We start from the raw sequence: 11,253 nt of genomic DNA on the forward strand, positions 1-11,253 counted from the left end.
CTATGTAATTAATTATTGGTTTTTAGTGAAGTCAAGTACATCTTCAAAACGAATTCTGTAAAAAAAAAATTAAAATTAAACATGCAAATATTATTAAAAAAATTTGCTGTACTTCTTATAAATAAGTTTAAACTAGCAATGGTCAGCTTTTTAAGTTTAGTTTTAGATTAAATTTGTTTTAACTTTAAGAGTTTTGTACTAACGAGATTAAAGTTTTTTTTAAATTAGTTAAAATATAATTTTAAATTTATTTGTTTTTTTGTTTAGATAGTTGAAATTTAGATTTAACTTGACACTTAGTTTATTTCAAATTTAGTTTTATTTCAGTTTCACGAAGTAAAAGATCAACTGTGTCACGACTTGTTCAATATGAAACGTCACGCAACCAAGGGGGAGTCGTGCAAAAGTGACACGCCGTCCAAAAAGTAGATCTTTGCAAAAGTGACGATCTAATTGATTGGGTATTGAACGGGTGGGAAATGATTTGGGTGGAAGTTGTGAGTAAAATATGTTATTTTATCTAGAGTTTGAAATTTTTCTAAACACAATTGTTTTACATTTCTATTAACGAAGTTAAGGTCATGTATTTGTTTATATAAGTTCAACCATTTAATGTACGGTAAAAAGAAAGAAAAAAAAAAAACGTTTTGATCAAACTTTTCTTAACCAAGTGCGTACATTACGCGGGTGCGTACCTTTAAAATGCGTACCATACTAACGTCCCTACTGTATTTATTTTATATACAAGAATCTTCTAAGTCTTTAATTGTAGTTTGATTTTAATTTTTAACAATACAAAACTAACGCTATACAAATCTATTGCACGTTTTAGAAGCAGAAATATAATGAACAATGAAGGATATTACGACTTATACTTCATGCTAAAATCTTGCAATAGCAATTTCTTCCTTGTTTGTATGTAACATACACTTATTAATTTAACATAAAATTAAATGAACTTATAATATGAAATGTTGAATTTAGAGTTGATAATTTAATTGACGTAAGGTATTAACAGTAATATCCTTCCTTATCTTTTTATTTCTGCTTTGATGCTTGTCATGCATCTGTTTAGCTTTTGTCTTACAGTGTTTGAAATTAAATCAAAAACAACGATTTTTAAGTGAAAATTTAAATATAAACCATTTTTTTAGAACAAAATTATTAGCATACCGAAAAATGCATACTTTTAAAACTTTAAAATTATTAAACAAATATATTTATTAAAAATTTAATAGCGTACAAACAAATAAACCGATACGTAACAAAGCGTGATAAAAAGTTAAAATATGCTTTTGTTTTAATCAAAACTTCCAAAAGTTTTATCCTGTAAGATAAAAACTTATAATTATTATTGCTTCTTAACAGTTTTGATAAGTAATTTCGCGAATGATTATTTGAATAATTAAAGTTTTGAAAAAAATTACGTTTGTTTATAAAATTGATGTAGTACACGTTAATTCCTTGTTTTTAATTAAATGAGTTTCTACTTTCAAAAACGTTATAATAAGTTTATTTAGTGAAGTGCCAAATCTTCCTGCATAGTTAATAATAAAATTTATAGTTTTTAACTTTACGTTATGTATATACTTTTCAAGTAGTTAACTTTAAATAAAAATAACTAAAGTAAATATAAGTTAAGATTAACAGGTTTAATATTGCAACTTTTTTTTCTCCTTATATTTTCTTCTCAACTATGCTCAACAAAAGAATTTTCTAAGACATTATCAGAAAAGACATGTGTCTAATGTGTTAGTTTCCTTGAAAAATTTAAATTAAAACTAAATTTTAGTTAAAACAGAACTATTTTTTTTATCTAAATAGTTTTATTTAAATGTTTTCTTTTAAACACAACTTAATGTTTTAATTGATATCTACAAATAAATAAAATATTTTAAAAACGTTGTTTTTTAAGTTAAATAATATTTGTAATCGTTTGTAGTTATTCACTGTTAATTGTTTCTTTGTTTTTATTTATTTTATAACAGACATTTATTTTGTCTTAAGATATACAAAATATTGTTTCTTAACTTTGTTTTAGTTGAAGGTCATTACTTTTAATCTGTGTGTATTTAGCATAATGTAAACTAGGCTTATAAAACTACAGTAAAAAAGATATTCCCTACTTGCGACTTGTTTGTAAATTAAAATGCTTGCGTACAAAACGCCAAAGTTAAAAATAAAAATAATTTTTACAAATCTACTGTCTGTTTAATTGTAAGTAAGTTAACGTATGTTGATAACTTTAAAAAGTAATAAGTTACAATTCGTTTTTAGTTAAATAAAGTAATACTTTTAAAAGTTTTGTTTGAAGCAAAAACTTATATATTGTAAGTATTTTCTACATCGGCTTATTTATTTGTACAATAATTATTTGATTTATTAGTTAATCTCTAATTGTACCCGTAAAGTTAGATAAAAGTATTAAAATTATTTTTTTGAAACTTTTTTCTAAGTATGTACTTTTTTGTATTGTAATTGTTACAAAAAACTGCTGTTTATCATGGAACATAATACAGTTAAGAATCATTGTTTTTTCAGTTCTAAGTTTAAATATTATAACACTAAAGCTATAAAGATCCTTCTCAAGTATCAAAGCAGAAATAAGTAGACGCGGAAGGATATTGCGGTTAATATTTCACGTCAATTAAGTAACCAAATTTAAGTTTAGAATTTTATATTATAAGTGTATTTAATTTTCTATTAACTTTATAAACTTGCATCACATAAAAAGGAGGAAGTAATTATCATTGCAAGATTTCAGCATCCCTGTCTGTTTATTTCTCTTTATGAAAAGTTTTAGATTCGGTCTTATACTGTTTAAATCAAACTACAATCAAAAACTTTTAAGATTAACTCACAGTAGGTGCGTCAGCAAGGTACGCATTTTAAGAAGTGCGCACCCGCGGAAGGTGCGCTCTTGGTCTAGAAAAATAAGTTTGATCGAAACGCTTTTAATGATTAATTTTATATGGTGTGTTGTTAAACGGATGAAGTTATACAAACAAAAACATGACTTTAATATGACTTTAAATGCAACAAAATTAAGTTTTGAAAGAATAAAATACATTATAATTGTTTGTAATATATCATATTTTATAAGTTATAAGTAGATGTTGCTGTTGGTGTTAAGATAGTAAATTTTTTGTCCAGACTGCATCTCACTTAAGGTACGCACTTTATCCTGAGTTCAAGGTACGCACTTTTTCTTTATCCACCTCCCTACTGTACTTGAATAGTACTGTCTTAAATGCCTTGTTACAACTACAAGTTTTTAAGTTTTACATTAAGCTTTACGAATAACTATTTATATTTATCTAACTGTCTTATTTAATTATTCTTTTGTTTTGTAAAGTTTTACAAACACCAAAAATATTTATCAGGTATTTTTTTTCTTTAAAAAGTGTATATTACCTCCTTCAAGATATTTAAATTATTAAAACTATGTTTTGTTAATCATAGATTAAATGAAAATATCTAAAAGTTTAAACTCTAAATAAGTGGTTTTAATGTAGTTAAACAAATATAATATGAATTTTAAAGAATTACAATTACTGTAAAACTTTTTCGTTTAAGGTTTAAAAAATTAAAGTTTAAAAATGATTTTTTAAACAAATTCTAAAAGTTTACAAACTTTAAATAAGGTTTAAAGTTAAATCAAAACACTTAAATTGCTAACTTATTTTCTACTAAAAGTGAGACTTATTTTCTATAAGTTTAAATCTTGATTAACTTCTTTAAAAAATTATAATTGAACGAAAAAGCTGATCACACGTATTACGGAAGTTAAATTGGACACTAAATCAACGAGGAAAAAGGAATGAGAAAAAAATATTTCAACATTTAAACTGATATATAAACTATTCAGCTGAAGCTTGTTTCAGTCAGTTTTGAAACTTCTTAGCTGCCAAAAAAACAGACTAATGAGTTTATAAAACCTGACTGAAACCGAAAAAAAAAATCTGTTAGACTTTAAACTAAAAAAAGATAATTTTGCAAAGCGGTTTTATGTAAATGGTCATAAAATTTTCTTAACATTAATATTGTTCGAATTCAACATTATATAAGTACAACGAATAATATTTATGTATATTCAGAAAAAGAAAATTAAAACAATTAATTAAGATTAGATATAGTAGAAGTTTTAGTATAAGTAAATTTTTAGAGCTTGTAGAAAAAGTATTCATACTTTGAGGTAACAAAAAAACTTTACTACAATAATTTTTTTAACAGATCTCAGCGTTTATTTTTCATAAATAGAAATTAAACAATTATGTCAGCTAGTAAGGGACTTTGGTCTAGTTGGAAGCCTGTCAACGAAGCGAACAACCATGGACTGAATATGGCGGACGTAAGTTTTTTTATTTTTATTTTTACTATTCATTACTTTTGTTAAGGTGTTCTAGCATTTCATTAGTGCGCTAAAAAGTAGTAGCATATTGAAAAGTTGTAGCTCACCGCTTGATATTTTAAACGCAACGTTTTACCGTTGTTCTTATTGAATTTAAAAAAATGTGTAGTTCTAATAAAAGAAAAAGGTTATATTTCACTGATTTGTTATAACTGTTAAAATTTGGCAAAAATTAGTTTATATAAACTTATATTTTGTAGATAAAAGCTCAAGTTGAAGTGATAATTGGTACAACCGAAGTGTTTGTTGATTTTGAGTTTAGAGAGTATAAAATATTTTCTAAAAATCAAACTTCCGAAGCTATAAGTCTCCAGCTGCTGGTAACACAATTTTTTTTTGGTGATATTAACTTTAATTGTTTTTAAATTACGACTTAAACTATCAGTCAGAAAAAGACCACTTATAGTTTACTTAACTAAACTTTATTATTATCTAATCTAAAATACAGGTTCAAATTAAAAAAGGCGGCCACAAAGCTTACGGATATTTTATACTGGTTGAAATTGAACTGTTTGAAAAAAAGCATAAAGTTGTTAGAGTGAGCAACAAGAGACATCCGGGACTCATGAACAAGTTGAAAATTCTCGATGGAGATAAAAAGGGCGAACATTTGTCGCTTGGGGACGATTATCCGGACGAAAATTTTTTGACACCGGCAACTACAATGATTCAAACAATTTTGGACGATAGTTTTAAAAACCCCTACGATGGACCCTGGCCTTTTTCTTTTCCAAAACCTCCTTTTGTTTCAGATCCTCTGCCGAAAGTAATAGTTTATAAATAAGTCAATATTGTTTATAAAGTAGTTAAAGTAAATTATATTAAACATTATGGATTTAGCAAGTTAAAATTTAGTGTTATTTTCAAAATTTAAAACAACTATAATTTATTAAAAAGATGTTTTCAGCATTAAATTTTTTATGAATAAATCGAACTTTTGTGGAAAAAATTAAATAGTTTGTATTTACAGGTCATAGCTTTGGCTTTTGTATGTAGACTTGAAGAATCTGAAAGAATGTATACAGTTTTAGTGAGTTATTACTCTGAAAAATACTTTCAAAATTTCAACAGTAGACAAAAACAAGCTACCATAATATACAACTTTCTTTAACTGCCATTTTGTATTAATTTTAATCCCTTTTTTGGTTAAAATAACAAAAAAATGTTCGAATACTATTTTGAATCATAAAAATTTTGTATTTTTATCACTTAGTAAGTTTACAAGTTATTTAAGCAATTGCAATGTAAAAATTAGTTATATTTAAATCGTCACACTATTCATATTACAAGTTCAAGTTATCACGTGAAAAGTAAAATAACTTAAAGGCAAAATTAACTTACGACGGTGTACCAAATGCCCCACAAGTAGAAGACCAATACGGCCTACTAACCATACAAAGTAAAGATAAAAATAAAAGTTTAAACGATGCAAAGTCTGTACCGAGAGACGATTATGCGCCAGGTCAACATGGAGGTTTTAGTGACTGGCAAGCTATGAACGACGAAGTTAAGGATATTGCCTTTTCGGTCGGTTGAATTTAAAAATTATAAAAAAACAGTTTATAAATTATGGGACGTAAAGAAACATCATTTGATAAAATCTATTTAATTATGTTTACTTAACAATTAGGTGAAAGATAAAGTTTATGCCGATAAAGACTTGATTGCAATTCACTGCGACGCTTATGATCCAAGAAGATATCGCGTAGAAAGCGGCAGCACTGGGGAGCCGTGTTACCGGATAGAAGTAATAAAATTTTATTTGATATAAGTTACTACACTCTTGTTATTTAGCGTTTTTATGAATATTTATATAAAAAGTCTTACCTAAATCTATAAAAAAGTTTAAAAAAACAATTATCTATTTTTTCAACTCTTTTAAACTTTCAAAACTAATATAAGTATTATAAAAAGAAGTTTGAATATATATAAATTATTTTAGTTTGAAAGTTTTTAATTTTTTAAACGTATTAAGCTTAAAAACTATAGATTATATATTATGTTATTTTTAATTTTAGTTGTAATCAAATAAAGTATAACTTTATACTTTTTAAAGCCAAAAGTTAAACACTTTTTCTTAGGTTGCGACTTCATTAAAAACTAAAATTTTTATTAATTATAATTTGCTTTAAAGCAACTAATTGAGCATAGTTAATTATCCGTAATTTTTTACTGCTAAAAACACTAAATTAACTAACTAATAAAATTAAAAAAATAATAGTTGTGTTTTTCCAATATAGCGCCGATTATAAACATATTTCAACTTAAGCACACTTAATCTTTAAATTATTTTTCATAATTTTTCATTTCAAAAAGCAAACAAACGTTTAATGTTATCAACAAACTCTAATTACCAAAGATAAAAGTGAAGAAGAACACCGTACTGGGGAGCAGAGAAGATTTCGCTCCCAGCGGCGTGGTGTTGGTAGACGTGCAGCGGAACGGGGGAGATTACCTAATTAGCAACCTCAGGATCGTTCCGTCGATCAGCAGCGAGCTTATCTACCTGCCCACCGACTGGAGCTTGCTGTTTGAAGGAAACGACATGGGCGACAATGGAGGTGCAAAGATCCACCAGCTAGTGTCAAAGGTTTGTTGTTGTGAAACTGCTTGCTTTTATTAAGTTTTCCATTGAGATTTTGTCTGAAAGTTTGATACGCATCCGCGTAAGGTACGCACTAAGTCTCCTTAATAACTGAGTGTAAAATATTTTTAAAACAAATTTGACACAACATTGTATTGAACGAACGAATTTAAACTATAAATGCAAAAAAACTAAAAAAATACGAACTTGAAAAGTAACTGTTTAATGAAAGTTAAGTAGATATAAGCTTTTGTTTGGAAAAAGAGAATTAATTAGTGTCCATATTGAAATGTAAAAATTTCAAGCAAGGTACGTTAAAAGTATGTATCTTATCGATGTTCTTACTGTACTAAACTATTAAAAGGAAAAATTGTTTGTGTTTTAAGTTAAGTAAATTTAAATTTTTAAAAAGAGTTATATTTATAATAATTAAATAATAAATAATGTCTCACAAAATAAAAATGCTCAAAACTTTTAAAAGTTAGGAAATCATTTATTAACAATCGGTTTTCAGTACAATCTTTAAAAAAAAAACAATTTTTTTAAGTTAGGGTTTTTACAGCTGTTTTGAAAGTGTGAACGTTTTAAAAGTGGTAAAATTATTATATTGTTTTACAAAATTATCATTTGATCAACCATTAACGAAAGTTCTTTTATGCTTATTTTAATTATATTTGTTGCAGACTCGTATAAAGTTTGAGTAAGACTTGAAAAAAGAAAATATCTTTTAATTTTATTTCTCACACCCAAAATTTTTCTACTTTGTATACTCTCTAAATTAGTTTTCATTTTTTTTATATTTAAATTCTTAACATTAAGTTACACCTGACAAACGAAATAGTTTGGTCTCACCTACTTTATAAATTTTTACTTGATTTATGGAAAAAACAACGTATATTACTTGCATTACGTTTTCATAAATTAAAACTAGTAACAATTTTAAAATTTAAACACTTTGCAGTTTTATCAAGATAATGGTTTTCATGTTCGTTTGTGGAAATTTAAATGTGACTCCGAGGGATATTTGTTTAAAGCATTGGTTAGTCCCACATGTTGCATCTTAAAGTTACAAAAATTTATATATTCTTGTGCTTGAATGTTTACTTCAACCACAATTTATTTTAATGCATAAAGTAAATTTAGACTTTACTAAACGTAAAAATTTTGACATGATCAAGTTATGTGTTAGCTGATTATAGAAATAATTAAAAATAAGCAAAGTCTTTGAAGCTGAAACCTGGACTGTTATAATACTCAAAAAATATTTTAAGAACAAGTTTGATCATGTGTACAGATCAAATATGTTTGCTTTTAAATCAAGCGAAAACTTTTTAAACGTATATTTTCTAAAGTAAGACTTTTGCTTTAAAGCATTTTCATTTTAAATTTAAAGTCTGCGTTAATAAAACATAAACTATCAAGAAACTTATTATTTGTTTATTTAAATAACCAAAATAGACTTACCAACAAAAGATTTTTAGTCACAGCTGCTTTAAACTTCAGTTGTTCATGTTAAAGAAAAAAATAGTTAAAGTAATTCAAACTAATTTTAAAATGAGGTTATTCAAAAAAATTCTTAAATGACTTTTCTTTTAATCAAAACAGCTTTATAAATATGGATAAAAGTTACGAAAACTAGTTTCAACCATAAAGTTAACGAAATAACTTAGTAAAAAAAACTTTTTGAAAATTTATTACTTACACTTATTCCTTTTCTACTTACTTAAGTGTATAAATGACGTTGTTACAAAACTACTTATCAGCTATTCTGAAATAAAGTGTTTTTTGAAACTTGTTGTCTGCAAATCAAGAAATAGTTAATAGAGAGAACCTTTAAACCATTGTGACCATCAATTGTTTACTACAAAATGATAAATAAATTTTAGGTTGAACATCCTAAGGATAATTTCGAACTCCTTGAGATCAGATGCTACCCGCCATTCCCTAATAATGAGAATGCTGTACTCATGGATACAACTCCAGTGGGATTTGCTTAATGCACGAAACTTGTTGATGTTTGGAAAACGATTACGATTACTTGAACATTTGTACACGATTATGTACTTTTATTACTGTTTTTATCTCGCATTATGGTTAAACTTTACGCAAATATATACTCTTATAAAATAAGAATGTTTTTTATTCTTGATAGTTTATTCAGTATTGCAATGCTTTTTTAGCCATTTTTAATCAGATTTTAAGTAAAAAATAACTTTAACTACGCTCTGAGTCAGAACGTCTGACTTTTGAACTTCTGAATTTTGTTTAAAGTTTCTTAAAACTTAATCAAAACAAGGAAACAGAAATTATACTCACGATTCTTTAAGAAAATAAGAGCTCAACTAAAGAAAAACAAGAAACCAGTAAAAAAGATAAAGTAGTTTTGATACCAACGATAAAAGTTTACCATCGCTCGTTTTGCAACATGTTGTTGCATCTTTCTAACTTTAAATCACAAACAGAGATTCTCAAGCACCAATCATATACAACTAAATTTAATCTGTAGAAACTTTTGTAACGGTGCTGAATGCTGGCATATTATCTGTAGTAGTTGTACTACTTCAGTACTTCTAATTTAGTAGCAGTACTTCTTGCAATTTATTGCAAACTTTACTGTTGCTTTGTTTGTAGAATTTACAGCCGTAATAAAATTTAACCACTTCAAAGTTAATGACTTCAGTTGAGTTGTGAGGTTTGCTGTAGAGCTTATATTTTGAAAATACCTTCGATTAACTTTTGTTTTTCTCTCTTTTATTTTTTGTCTATTTGATATACTCACAATTCCCACCTGACTTAACGTCTCGTCACTTTTGCAAGGATCTTTACTTTTGCTAGGCGTCGTTTTTACCCGGGTTCGATTTTCGCATGGGTTTGATTTTTGCATGGGTTTAATTTTTGAATAAGTCGTCAATTAAGCACTAGTCGTTACTTTTGAGTTAGTCATCACTTTTGCACAGGTGACAATTTTTCACGAGTGTATTCTGAAACTAAAATAAATTAATATTTAAATAAAATGAAATAGAGCTGAATTTAATTTTCATCAGCTTAAATAAAAGTCAAATAGATCTAAAACTATGTTTTAGATAATATTTATACAAAAACTTAAGTTTATCAAGTATAAAACTATTTAAAATTACTAAACTTTAAAATACTTTAATTGCTAAGCAAAATTTATTTATAACTAAAATCAAAGAAAATATATTTACTAGTTTATTTTTTTATGTTTTTTGTACAAATCAATTTAAAGATTATCTTGACTTAACTTAAAAAAGAAAATACAAAATAAAATACGTAAATGCACAAACAAAAATCAGGATTTTTGACTGTGGTGTGAGACTTTATTTTATTGAGTTAAATTGTACAATAATTAAATTGACTTTTGTACACATTTGTAATTAAAACTGGTTTTTGGTAAAATAAAACAACAGACAGATATTTTGAGATATTTTAGCTAGTTTAACAGTGTATTAGATTTATTGGTATACTATCAAAATCCACCCGATTTTTTTTCACATTTTCTATATTTACTAATTTATTTTAATTAGACAATTTCAGATTGAAAGTTTTATTCAACACGGTGTTTCATGCAAACGCAATGATCACGATTAAAAACTCTCAATCTGAAATTGTCTAACTATAGTTTATTTGCTCCTTTCTAGTTGAGCTCTTTATTGGAACTATAACTCAATATAAAGTTAATACTAATTTATTTTATACATTTTTGAATTTTTTTTTTTTTTTTTTTGTTTATTTTTCACTATCACTGTTACTCCTTACCCTTACCCTCGTTCGGTAAGCGGTTGTCGAATTTGACTGGGTGGATTTTGATCGGGTGGATCTTGAACGTGTCCCAAATTATAAACATTTTGTTAGAAATTGTTCAACTTATCATTTAAGCTTAAAAATTTGCTTAAATTTGTATCTTAATGCACTTTTAAATTTATTTTAGAATTATTTTAAAACTACATGTACTTGTTAATTTTATAACATCAAAGTAACATTTGTCTAAAAATAACTAAAATTGTTTTTTTTTGTCAAATAATTTCTACCAACATTCGCGTGTAACTACTGTTTTAAAATTTTATTAGCATAAGTTTATGCTTTACAAGCTCAATCTGCCGTCCAACATAGAATTGTTTGTTGTAAAATGTTAAAATGTAAGTTGTTAAAACGTCAATATAAGCTTTATAATGGTTTATACTTAGTACATATTAAAAAAGATTTAAAAATGAATGGCCAAAATTGTTATAACTTATTT

At 26.1% G+C, this 11,253-nt stretch overlaps 1 protein-coding gene across 1 annotated transcript; it reads left to right on the forward strand.

Moving 5' to 3' along the window:
• The first annotated feature begins 4,212 nt into the window (after window positions 1–4,212).
• On the forward strand, window positions 4,213–9,122 carry LOC145829222 (uncharacterized). Its single transcript, XM_082936962.1, has 9 exons — window positions 4,213–4,351; window positions 4,612–4,731; window positions 4,860–5,177; window positions 5,382–5,441; window positions 5,738–5,938; window positions 6,042–6,158; window positions 6,771–7,001; window positions 7,957–8,034; window positions 8,882–9,122. Exons 1-9 carry the CDS (start codon window positions 4,274–4,276, stop codon window positions 8,990–8,992), a joined length of 1,314 nt encoding a protein of 437 aa, XP_082793088.1. The 5' UTR covers window positions 4,213–4,273; the 3' UTR covers window positions 8,993–9,122.
• Window positions 9,123–11,253: the final 2,131 nt, after the last annotated feature.

The sequence above is a fragment of the Thalia democratica genome, chromosome 2 (genome assembly GCF_965202585.1).
Source record: "Thalia democratica chromosome 2, ktThaDemo2.hap1.1, whole genome shotgun sequence".
NCBI classification, from domain to species: domain Eukaryota; kingdom Metazoa; phylum Chordata; class Thaliacea; order Salpida; family Salpidae; genus Thalia; species Thalia democratica.

Coding starts and splice junctions, on each gene's coding strand:
- LOC145829222 (XM_082936962.1), top strand. CDS start 4,274: ATGTCAGCTAGTAAGGGACTTTGGTCTAGTTGGAAGCCTGTCAACGAA. Junction 4,732..4,859: donor CTATAAGTCTCCAGCTGCTG/GTAACACAATTT, acceptor TCTAAAATACAG/GTTCAAATTAAAAAAGGCGG. Junction 5,939..6,041: donor TTAAGGATATTGCCTTTTCG/GTCGGTTGAATT, acceptor CTTAACAATTAG/GTGAAAGATAAAGTTTATGC.